Source organism: Ceratina calcarata, unplaced genomic scaffold (assembly GCF_001652005.2).
Source record: "Ceratina calcarata isolate Rehan_Ccalc_2016 unplaced genomic scaffold, ASM165200v1 scaffold283, whole genome shotgun sequence".
Taxonomy (NCBI): domain Eukaryota; kingdom Metazoa; phylum Arthropoda; class Insecta; order Hymenoptera; family Apidae; genus Ceratina; species Ceratina calcarata.
Window position 1 is genome coordinate 206926 of NW_017150617.1, and position 12479 is coordinate 219404.

Genomic DNA, 12479 nt, shown 5'->3' on the forward strand with positions numbered 1-12479 from the left:
CATTGGCAAGCTTGAAAATCGAAATCGTTTCCGTATTTTCATCCACCTGTTAGCATTAATCATAGATAAGTGAAATTAGTTAAGTAGAAGGGAACGTCAAAGCATGTCCTGATGGAAGCTTATCGCCATGGCAACGAGCACCGTCCTTTTAAAGTTGGAGCAATCTCGAATCCTCGTATCACGCGCGAGGCGTTACGCCCACACGCACAGGGGGCACACAGAGGAGGGTTTCATGGCTCTCCGCTCAACTCAACTTTGGAAGCCTTTTGTCTCAAACGTTATTGAAAGTTGTCTCGAGGGTCACTAGGAATGTAGCGGCAGGATGCCTTCGGGTATTCAAGGACGGTAGAGGAAGGGAGTAAAAGAGGAGGCGAGAAGAGGGCGACGACAGGATCGAGGAGAGAGCGAACGGTGAAGGAAGAAGGATAGGAGGAACGAGATAGCGGGTGATGAAGGAGAATGGTTAGGAGGTGGCGAGGAGGAGACTTCCATCCAACAGGCCATGCGGGCGCACTGTCCTAATTACAACGAGGCCTCCTATTTTTTTCGAGCTGAAAGGAGCCGAAGTATTTGCCCGCGGCAACGGAGACTAGACGATTTCGGGCCGCTCCCAGGACTTGCTCGAAACTCCAAGTGCAAAAGGATCGTCCGCACTTCGCCGTCATCGAGGATCGGGCGAAACGGGAGAAAAGAGAGACACCACACCGCGCCGTGTCGGTAGGGAAGACGGTGGAGGAGGGAGGAACAGAGAGAGAAAGAAATAAAGGGCGAGAAAGAGAGAGTGAGGGAGGGGAGGGGGGCAGATTCTTCGAGGGAACGTCGCAGTTTTCCCAGCCATTCATGGTACCAACCGATTTTTTTGGCCTCTTCTCACGACTCATTCATACTTCGCCGCATGAGATCCGATCGTCGATCCCTACCTGCATCATCAGCCAAGACACCGGCGCGTCATCCTTTTCGGTCCTCTTTTCGGCTCCGGGTCCGCCGCGCCGCGCCGTGCCGCGCCGGTATGTATGCGCCGGACCTTTCGGATTCCACTGTTCGCTCCTGCCTTGTTAACCAGCCTTAAATACTTGTCGGCTTCCTCGATGATCTCTGTATAACAGGACGTATGAATATTTATATTCTCCGGCAGTATTTCAAAACACGTCGTTCTTCTGAATCACCGCTTGCGGTTTTCCTTTTCCTTCTTTCCTGCCTCCTCCTCGTCCACCTTCTCTATTTCGCTTTCAAATTACCTAGGCGTCGGCATAATTCGTCGCGTTCAGATACAAAAAGAAGGAGGAACCGAGACTTCTCGGCCGCTCAGTCTTACGACAGTTCGTACGCTTTTGTCGTTTGGTACGCTGAACAAACTTGGTGACGGTGTGATTATGATAGAATTACTGATCGTCGGGGGATTACCGGTCAAATGCGTACAGGTAACGATGCAGGAAGAAGGACTAACGATCTTAATGGCTAGGCAAAACATTGACACCTTGGCGGCGCTCGAGAAACCATCTGGGCGAGGACGCAGAAGGGAAGACGGGCAGGGATCGTCAAACAGACGGTCAGCACGAGTGAAGTGGAAATCCTTATGAGAAGGTAAGTTGGGAGAGCGATGACAACGAGCTAACAGCATAGGCAAACACGGCGGCTTCGGACAGAGCCGTGCCCGGGACGATGATCATGTACTTACGCGTTTCCTGTCAAACATCGAAGACGAGCGCATGCACGACGACTAAGCAATTGATCATGGGAAACAACCAACTCGTTCCTCGTGTCCGGCCAGCAAATTTAGCAGCGGGATAAGGGATGATCGACGCGAACGAAACGAAAATCGCACTACTTATCGTCTATATTTTTCTCTCACAGTGTAACTTCAATTACGTTTCCTATTCCGCGATTAAAATGTAGTTTATTTATGAATTTCTAGTACTTACTATAAAATCATATTAAATTTATAATATTCATATTTTACGACACCTCTAAAATTGATTATTTAAAATTGGCTTGCATTATGTAATAAATGGGAAGTAATAAAAAAGGGAACGTGTGATCGTAGTTTTAAAGTTTGTCGGATAATTAAAGGATTGGAGAGCAGAGTTGAAGAGTCAAATAAAATGACAAGATATTCCATGTTGATCTGTCTTTGGTTTAATATGATACAACAGAGCGGGCATTCGGGGAGAGGGGGGCCCGTTTACATATTACATATTCACATGTATACTTATATTTTTCATTTTCTACATCATCAAATGTGTTTATGTACAACATATACCAAGCAATCGATATTTACTTTACACGAAATTTTTCCCATATATCGCGCGTAGAATGTGCCTGTAGAAAACATCACCGGAATCGATTATTTACGTAACTCAATTCAATCGTTACGATTCGACGAGTCAAGCACATTCTCATTGAATTATTCACATTCAAAATTTTACTTTGGACCGGCTGGACCCTTGTTTCGGTAGGTACGTTACACCTATTTTCTACATGGGTAACAGAAGACAGAGATTGCCGAGAAACGTGATTTTCGCAGTGATTTCATGCGAATTTTTGACGGTTTCATCTGATCGGCAGCCGGCAGAATTACTTTGCTAATCGACGCTTGCACAAGCTGCGCTGCTGCTTATGACCGAATAATAATACATTCAAAGTCCAATCTTAAAGTAGGTAACTCTGTGTGATCTGTTCTCGATGACGAACGCGTTCGACTTTTCGCTAGACCAGTAGATCTGCGGTTGCGGAGCGATCGAACTTAAATGGCAGTCTTCCTTATTTTAATAAGAGATAAAGATGCTAGAAAATGATCAATTCTTTCTAAGGATGAACGACCGTCTATTAAATAAAAATATATAAAACAGGATGATAAAATGAAATGCGCATTTCGAGATCGATTCGCGAGATCGACAGCCGCACAGATCGGCCTGTCTTTCCTTCTCTCTTTCTGTCATTCGTTCACAATGTAACAGACACATACACGCGCGCTTTCTCTCGTACATCTAACTCGTACGTAATATTTTTTTCTTCCTCCGTTCGCTTTTTCCATTTCTCCAAAGTGTAGAAGAATCGGGTACACGTAGCTTGATTCAATGGATGATAATTAATTGTATGAGGGGCGTTCACGATGCATATCACAGATACGATGATATGGAATTGAAGGTGTTTTTTCTCGTGTAATACATTCCAGAATTACGCGTGCTATTAGTTACGAACTTACTGCACACTCTGTACCGACTATCTAATGGTAAGCTTATAGGCCGTCATTTGCACGCAAATTAAATATACGATAGACAAGATTCGTCAGCGTTTTCGTTGCAAGACGAAACAATTAGCTGTATATCTAAGCTCGAATGACAAATTGTAAGTACGAAAAGTCTGCGCAGTCGACTGTCTTCGACATTCTGTTAGGCGACACGTCTTCCTCGATGCGAAAGCTCATAAAAAAGTTTGAAAGGGAAGAAATAAAATTTAAATAGAAACCTTAGTAATATACATAAAATGAATTGGATTAATGTTTAAAATTCCTTAAGTTCAAAGAATAAACGGGTTGTACTAGTTAGTAAAAAAGAATAAAAAAAAGGAGCTTTCGGGTCGCTGAAACTTGCATTTCAAGTCTGAAACAGCCTCGGGTATCGAAAAAAAAAGTGAAAGTGTCGAAAACTGCATTTAAAAAAAAAAAAAGGAGAATGAAAAAGGGAAAGAAAGAAAAGAGATTTCTCTAAAAGGACCACCCATTGAATCTCAATACCGTATTATAAGATCGATTTTAAAATTAATTGAAAAAAATGTAGCTCGTATTTTGCGCGTGTAAATATATCATCGCAATGAATAAAAAGTACGTGAGGAACGGACGTTGCTGTGATCTCTATCGAATTTGTATGTCCATACCGTGCAAAGGTACGTCAAAGCGAAGAGAGTTGCAGCAGCAGCGCGGCGCGTAACGTATAATGGCGTTGGGCCGCGTCGATGCGTTTCCTTCTTCTTTTCCCTACGATACTATGAAAAATTCGACTAATGATATTAATAATAATAATAATAATAATAATAATTAATAATAATAATAATAATAATAATAATAATAATAATAATAATAATATATATCCTTCTGTATCTCTCCCTTACATTCTATGTAATCGTAAGCTCAACTAGACACTTCAAATATAGTTAATCGGACATGTAAAATCTTTATAAAAATAAAATAAATAATCTGAATAAATACAAATATAATAATATTACAGTTAGTCAATAAATTAATATTTAGGATTAAGAGGGGGACGCAGATGGCTGGTCGAGAGATTAGATTCTCATTTTCTTCGTTTCTCCCTCCAGTTCTTGTGCTCGACGAGACGTTCGAAATATACTCCGTCCTCGTCGCTATCCTTTGCTCGCGTGTTATACCACGCGACGTAGCTACGCGCACAGAATTTCCTTACTTTCTTCTCGCCCGACGCAAATAGTCTAAGTTAAAGCGCGAATACTGTACTTTCTTGTATACTTAGGATATAATACCGCTGCGGTGCACAAGCTCGTTTAGACGGATTCCCTTTGAATCCCTCTCTCTCTATCCTCATCGGCTCAACCTCTTTCACGTCTTATTCCTTTCCCTTTCACGTTCTTCAATGCGAAACACTTGTCGGTGTGGCTGGTTTGAAATTTCGAAATAAAAACCGAGTACCTACATCTCAAACGAGAAACTATTCAAAAGGGAATAAGAACACCGTACTGGATCGACAATAATGATCATCGATGACCGTTCATGGATAATACATTTCATCGATCGAATATTTCCGTTTTGAATAATTTATCGATTGAAAATAATTTCGCTGGATGATGTTGAATACTAGTCGATTAAAATGAAAATAAATCGCGTCTGATGATAAAATAGTGAAACGCGTTAAGGTATTCACAGGTAAAACATGTTACGGGGTAAGTATTTAAAATTTGTACGAAGCGACGTGAGAGAAATCATAAGGGAGGAGAAACTAGACTACAACAATTTTGTTCGATGATAAGAATCTCAACGAAGTGTGAAGATATCGCTCAAAACTGGCTAATCTTCGTAGTCCTTTACCGTTTCGTTCAATCTCCTGCAGTACGATTATACAATACTTTGGACACGGATTCCTTTTTTTTTTTCACGAAACGCGTTAGGAGAACGCGTGCTAGCGTGCGTAGACGTGTAAACAAAACTATAGGTAGTGATATTATGCACGTGCTCGCATACGATCGTGTGACTACGGCGGCGAAAGCCAATGGGTTGCGCATGGTACGACTCTGCTTCCTGCTTCCATCCTCCTCGTTCTCTCCCAGATCTCGCTGGAACCCCGAGTATCGATGGTGCGTATATGTAATCGGCGAGACTCGTTAAAAGAGTTCTTTTGGTCGATCCTGTCTCAGTCTCGAAGCAACGCTGCTGGTCAGCTTGATACACGCGCGCGTGTCCGCGTTCCGACGATACGGAATATCGATCGATTCTCACCGATTGCGACTGATACGACCGACGGATAGGTCGATCGTCATCGTGGATGCGTGTCTCTCACCGGAAACGAGACGGAGTAACCCTTAACGCGCCTGACAAAGCACGCCCGGTTACTGCCATTGTGTTTACCCACTTGTTTGCTCCAACCAATGACGAGAGTTGGCTGTCATCTAGGTTGGGCTGTTCCGGTTTCCTGAGACGGATGAGTCGACGCCTGGTAGCCCTTCTTTGGCTTCCGCCTTGCCATCCTCAGGACTGAAGACCGCGGCGTAGGTGCTCGAACACCTCCACCACGTATTCAAGGCCGTTCATGTAATCTCGAAAGATCAGCCAGTCGCGCAGGTTTCTAAACGTCTCTGCTGACATTTCGCGGTATTCAGACTTCATGATGTCCCGCGTCACGTCCGGTCGTGGTGACAATTGACGCTCCACCAGTGCCACTTGCAGCTCGCAAAGAACCTGCAAATTTATTTGTTTTTGTCTCGTCATACATACATCTTCGTGAAACGAAAAAACGAATTAAATGTTGACGCAATTTTGCGCCAGAATTGTCAAATCTAGTGCAATGGTGGAATTTTTAATTTTTAGAACAAATATTAGTATCAAGTTTGAGAAATCGACATGAAATGTAGCAAGGATCCATACTTGTTAAATAGACTATAGAACTGACTATAAACTTTTTTATTTTCCGACACGGGCATTTAGCTGTCCGGGTTTCGCGTCAAACTCGTAAATGAGTAATAAGATTTTTATTGCGTTTGAAACAATGGAAAATATCATGATTCAGGTTAATAGAATTCACAAAGGTACCACTGTAGAAGTTATTCAAGACGTTTTTTTTATCATCTCTCTCTCTATCTCGTAAGTTGCAATTCCATTCATTTTCAAAATTATAGAAGACGAAATAACGTAATTCAGAATTGATATTTGAAAATTCGAAGTATTGAAATTATTATCTTCACTAACCGTTCGCAGCTTGTTCTCGGTGTCCTTAAATTGTCTCCGGAACTCAAGCTGAAACTCCTCTTGATCCCAAACAATTTGTTCCAAGCCTACCGCATACTTTTGCATGTATTCATATGCATTGATGAGTGCCGTATCGAGCTGTAAAATAAATAAACAATGTTTAGTTTTTAATCAAACAAACGAAATGAAAAGAAGAAGGTGAGCAAACGATACATACTTCTAATCTGGCGAGGTATTCTTGAGCTAAAGGTTCCCCTAGCTGTTTGGGAATTTCTGTCGAGCCAGGTAGCCACTCGTAATGATGGTTTTTAAATGATGAATGCAAATCGGCGAAGTCGATGTTAAATGTTCGCTTGGCCTGAAAAATTACAAACAAGAATTGTACGTGTTATTAAAAGAATTAGAAATTTGCTAAAAGTATAGTAATTACTAATTTTGAAAATAACTCCTAAATAAAATAAAGTTAGATTTTATCATCGTCTTTCGAATAAACAGAAAATTAAAAAATGTAACATTAATATTTTATCCTAAATATAACATAGACTCCCTTATTTACATAAATTAGTTTAAGAAGGAACAAGGTAGAAAGAGAACCAGATGGATAGTAAAGAAAGAACTAAGGAAAAAAGAAAATAACAGAGCTTAACGAAGGATGAACACTTCTCTTCGTGTTAACTGTTATGTTCCGTGCGAGTAAGCCATATTCACACGTCAGAGGTAGCAATGATCGGCCATGAAACGCTAAATGTCTTTATTTTGAAAACTCGCGCGAGGCCAGCATTGCATCCGATCCGTGTAGGGATTCCATATGTATGCAAAAATCTCAGGCCGAGTCCTTCATTACGGGAGCAGTATGGTTCAATAACAGGTTGTCGGGTTTAGTCACCGATTAAATAGCGCCTCGTCCACGATCAGACTCCCGATATCCCTCGTTCCTGGTACTAGTATATGGGAACGTGGACAAGCCATATGCTAACGGATGAGTAAGCCAAGTCCAGGCCAGGCATCGCGAATCCCGTGCGAACACGGCCACGCGCCTGCCTTCAGCGGCCACGGATTCGGTGCTGACTTTTTGGGAATACCAAGGTGGGTCAGCTCGTGAAATCTAGACCGTTACCCAGAAATTACTTGGAAGCTCAGAGGCGCCGGGCCAGACACGCTAATTATGCTTTCGCCTGGCGTACGCACACGTACACACGTACGTACATCCTTACATGCACGCATACACAGCCCTCATCTCGAAAACGTTTATGAATCACTTGGCAGATTCACAACGCGAGAACGAGCACTGAGTCGCGTAACAAGCTCGAAGGTAGGGAGAACTCCCTCGCGCACTTCGCTCGCGTCACGACTTCGGGATGCTCCATTAGTGGCTACGTTCCGCGAAACTTTAAGCGCCGCACGACCGATATAAAAGGATCTAACACGATCGCAAGGTCGCATCGGCATACGTCCGAACGCTGCGTTTCGCGTAACAAACGTTGTAACCTTCATCATTTATGCAAAGCCAAGATTTAGAATCATAGTAACATAAATCGGAAATAATTGATAATTATATTTTCATGTCATCTAAACGTAAATCAAAACAGAATAATTCATAATATTTTAGTGTTAAAATAATACCGATTGTCTTTTATACACTCTTCTCGTGAATAATTAATTTTCTGCAAGTGACCATAATTTGCATATGGTTTCATAACTCCTTCATTGATGACTTTCATTCCACATAGTATCATATTTGAAATAGGTATCAATTGATCCGGTTTACGTTTACACAAGTAGCTACATCAATGAATGTCTTCGACCTCGCATCACGGACCAGCTGGCTCCCGCAAAGATAACATAGCTATCTGGGCCCTTATCTGGGCCCAGGAATGGAAATAATCATCACGCGATACTACTCTCATGACCTGCGGAATGCGATAATGCTTTGACAAGCAAACAACATTCCTCAGAATTACGCTGCTGATAAATTGTTTATTCTTAAAAGTAGCATCTGATATCGTTAAAAAGGCAACGTGTGATCCTTTTCGCATGCGATGGAGCTGAACGATTTGCAATTTCGTCGTTCAATACATCAGATATAATAAAAAATGTGTATAAATCGAATCTGAAGAATGCAACTAAAAACGTTTTGTAATGGAAAACCATAAAATGTTATAAAACAAACTGCTAGACCTGTCGAATCCTTACACTAACAGAGTCTCGTGTGTATACTGAGCCGTACACATAGTCGTTTTCGTTGATCTGTAATCGATCATCCTCCACGCCCCAATCGTTACGAAACCCTTCAAGATGATACAAACACCTTCCAAAATGGAGACTCTGTATGGGAAATGTTAAACAGGATGATTAAAATCAACCGGTCATTGATTGCATCACGGACTGTTATTATTACCGACACGGATAGCAGTGACTACCGAAGGACCGAAGACGAGCACCGGCTTCATGCAGGGCGCCAATCATGCATCATCAATAAATAATTTTACGATTATTTTACGCGAACGATCCTCGTAATAAACAGGTTCAAGCGTATCTTTACACATTTGTTTTCCAATTTATCTACCTGTCTTCCCATCTCCATACAAATTAAACCATTCAAATACTCAAATCCCTTCGGTCCGTTTTATGACTCGCTTCCCCTTCTAATGTTGATGCTCGTTGGTCAACCACAGTCATCACACGCAGGCAGTTTAGTAGACATACAGATAGAGACGTACACAGACAGTTTAGTGAAGACGTAGGAAATAGGGGAACGTGTAGGAGGTCGTGTTTTATCGATTTCAGAATGAACGGGTCGTGGATATCCGCAACAGGTCAGGTGAAACGCGTGGGTCACTCGTATTGTTGCTTGTTTCAAGACGGTCACGAAGTTGTAGCAAAAGGGACGGAGAGAAACGGGGGAAGAAACGACGAAGAATGAAAGGAATTGTCGCTAACAACCACTGGCGGCGAGCAAATCTGAGACGCGGGTCTTTTGTGCCTCGTAAAAGTCTCCTCGGCCACACCGAGGCATGAATAATCGTAAAACCGGGCTGAAAACTGACAGGAAGTAGGCTGGCAGCGAAGTAGGTATGGTCTCTGCGGTACTACCGAGGACCCGTCAAAATCAATTAGCCTCTCAGTCTTTCTTCTACCGCGGCTCCACCGCTCCACCGCTTATTAGAAGTTATAAAATTTCGGTGCGACGACGGCCTCGGACCGATCGAATGGTTCGCCGTGCTCGCGATACTCCACGACACACAAAGGAACTACAGCTTTACGCGAATGAAAATCTTTCCATTTCAGAAACACCATTTTCCGGTCAATTAATCTTTCCTCCGCTCTATACTTTCGCGTGTAATGAATGTTGGTTAGAAACCAGTGCCACGGAATACGACGTAAACCAATCTGTCTGTGTTTTGTAATTTAACCACTGAAACATTTTGTCCAATTTCATTCGTCGGTGAGTGTCAATCACATTAAGATCATGAAAGTTCTTTACTCTGATACGTATGTGCAATTTTATCTTATTCGAGAATTGTTTCAAAACTGCTTTGCTCATCGGATTGTAATCGTATCTTCATTACTGCAGAAACGCGACCAACGAAAATTAATGTAATCCTAAGTTTTTAAACGGAACGTATTACGCGTAGTGACCGCAAAAGCGAAATCGGTCAGCAAGGAGAGGCAGGCATATTCGAAAAATATGTCAACGTAGAATGAAATCGTACGGATTGACATCCAAGTCAGCCGAGTAGCAGAAAATACGTGTCGTAGTGCGTACTGAATGTATCGAGGTGAGTAAATGCACTGGCGGGGTTGTATATCCGGTCTGCGCTTTAGTATGCAGGCGGAGTGCCGGTGTAGTGTATAGATGCCACATCCTTGGCGGGGAGGGGCAGCTTCCGATTCTGATTTATTGGAATCCTCCGCTTCCGATATTTTATCCGATTCCTTCACGTACCGCCGCGCACATACACGACTCGTAGACGTCGGACTTCCTATCTACGTAGAACAGAACGTCGAACATGTGTCCAATCACTTGCACTTACTCACGGTTATCTTACAAGGACGTATCGTACAAATCCTCAGAAACTAGACAATCAGATTTTGGTAGTCATACACACGACATTGGAGCTATCTGCCAAGATAATTTTATTGCTTTTTTTCTAATCACTGTATTATTATTTTCAATGACTATACAAATAATTGCGTTAAACGGTTATGTTTCTCTTTTTAAAACCTGTGAGGGAAACGTGCGATTTAAGTATCAATTGCAATTAGGAATGTGCACACGTAATTCGTGACTCGAAATTACACCTATCGCGCGGAACACACGTGCATGTGAGAATCAGTCTCATGAAACAGTCCTTGCTTCCCGGTATCCCTGGCTAATCTACCCAGCTCCGCAGTCTGCCGACACGCCGTTCAAGCGATAACGAGATCTGGTGAGTGACGTCACTGGACCACCAGACGGTGCGTCGCCGAGAATATCGGTACCGAGGGACGTCCTCAAAGAGGCCGAAGCTCCAAGGCAATCGAGAAAGCCGGTTAAGCACCGAATGAAACAGGCATACTCCCATTTGATCGGCTAAAAAGCAGTATTGCACATAGTAATCTATTAAATGGTGACGTCACAGAGATCATAACGTAGTGGGGAGTAGCAGAGAGTCTGATCCGTTGACATGTCAGTTTTTCTCAGTCATATGCTACTGCGACATCTCCGTTTAGTGAATTACTGTGGAGCATCGATAACAAATTTCTTTTTCGAACGTCGCCACGTTCTCCCAAGAATCGGAGTAAAAAAATTGAGGACCGAGAGGACCGAGGAAGAAAGACTGTTAGCGAGCCAAATGCGATATCGGATTATACTGACTTAGAAAATATCAGTATCGAGTATCGTGGTACGATGATGTAACGATGACTTTGGCGGGGCTACAGGGCGGAACGAGCCCTCCACATGCGAGGAGACACACAAATCCCTTTATACTCGCACACTATGAATGCTAATTCATTCTAAGTTCCGTACTCGTTTCGTGTAGACAAATGCGTACTTTTACTGGACGCGATTGAAATTAGGCACGTGAAAAACGTTGCCAATCGTTTGTGCGTCGCGTAGATTGTAAGATCCACTTGCTACAAATACGAATTAGCTTTGACTAAGTGGTTCAGGTGAGCTAAATAAAAAGATTCCTACCGACACAGTGTAATCGAAACTACACGTGGTCGCGTAATAGGAAAACAGGAAATGCATAGGAAAAAAAGAAGGGATCGTGGAGAATGAGTCAAGTCGCTCCGAGAATTTAGCGGGCGGGTAGGGATGCACAGTTATGGGGACAGAATTATGTCGACACGTGTGCACGATGCATAACTAGGGGGACGAGCTTAATCTGTCCTAAAAAGAAAAAAAAAAAAAAGAGAGTGAAGTTTCGCGTGTGTAACCATACCTTCGATCCTGCGGTTTCCACGTCTCTTTTTTCGGATCGTTTCAGAAGAGAGTAACCTTGAGCAACAAGAGGCCGAACCGGGGGCCCGTGATTTATTGTCCTTGGCTAGAAATAATAAGGCACGATCGGCTGGGAAGATTCTTTCGAAACGAACGGATCTCCGTGCGCGGTCACACGAATCTATTCCTTTTTCACCCAAGATCGCTTACACACGAGTTTTGACGATATTCGCGAACATTGTGGCGAGCTGTCTAACCTAAGCCGATCGGCGACGGATATTTACGTCCGATACGCGACTCAAATGCGAACACAGTTTTATTTCTGGCAACTCTGTATTTCCAATCTGCAATTACGAGTAATAAAAATTACGCGCGATACTCAGCAATGAGAGAATCGAAGTAATTTTATTGAGATCGCTTTCCAATCCGTTCCGACCAAACGAAGTCGCATTCGAATACACAGTTGAATTGACAACCAGCTCCGATTAAAATGATGAGGATATAATACTTCATAAATAAAACAGTGCGATTTTCTGGAAAGTTGCGTAAAAAGAGAATAAGGAAAACAGAATCATACATTTATGGGATAAAATAATTATTACATTAAAGACTCTAATT

The 12479-nt window shown here is 42.5% G+C and overlaps 1 protein-coding gene across 1 annotated transcript in view; it reads right to left on the minus strand.

The window, feature by feature from the left end:
* Positions 1–2113: 2113 nt before the first annotated feature.
* The window catches only part of LOC108623612 (uncharacterized), a 20198-nt gene continuing 9832 nt past the window's right edge, over positions 2114–12479 (minus strand). The window contains exons 3-5 of the mRNA XM_018022207.2: positions 6651–6791; positions 6434–6571; positions 2114–5926 (exon numbers count right to left, since the gene is read on the minus strand). Coding sequence (XP_017877696.1) covers positions 5717–5926; positions 6434–6571; positions 6651–6791 — 489 coding nt within the window. The 3' untranslated portion in view covers positions 2114–5716. The remainder of the gene's footprint in view (positions 5927–6433; positions 6572–6650; positions 6792–12479) is intronic.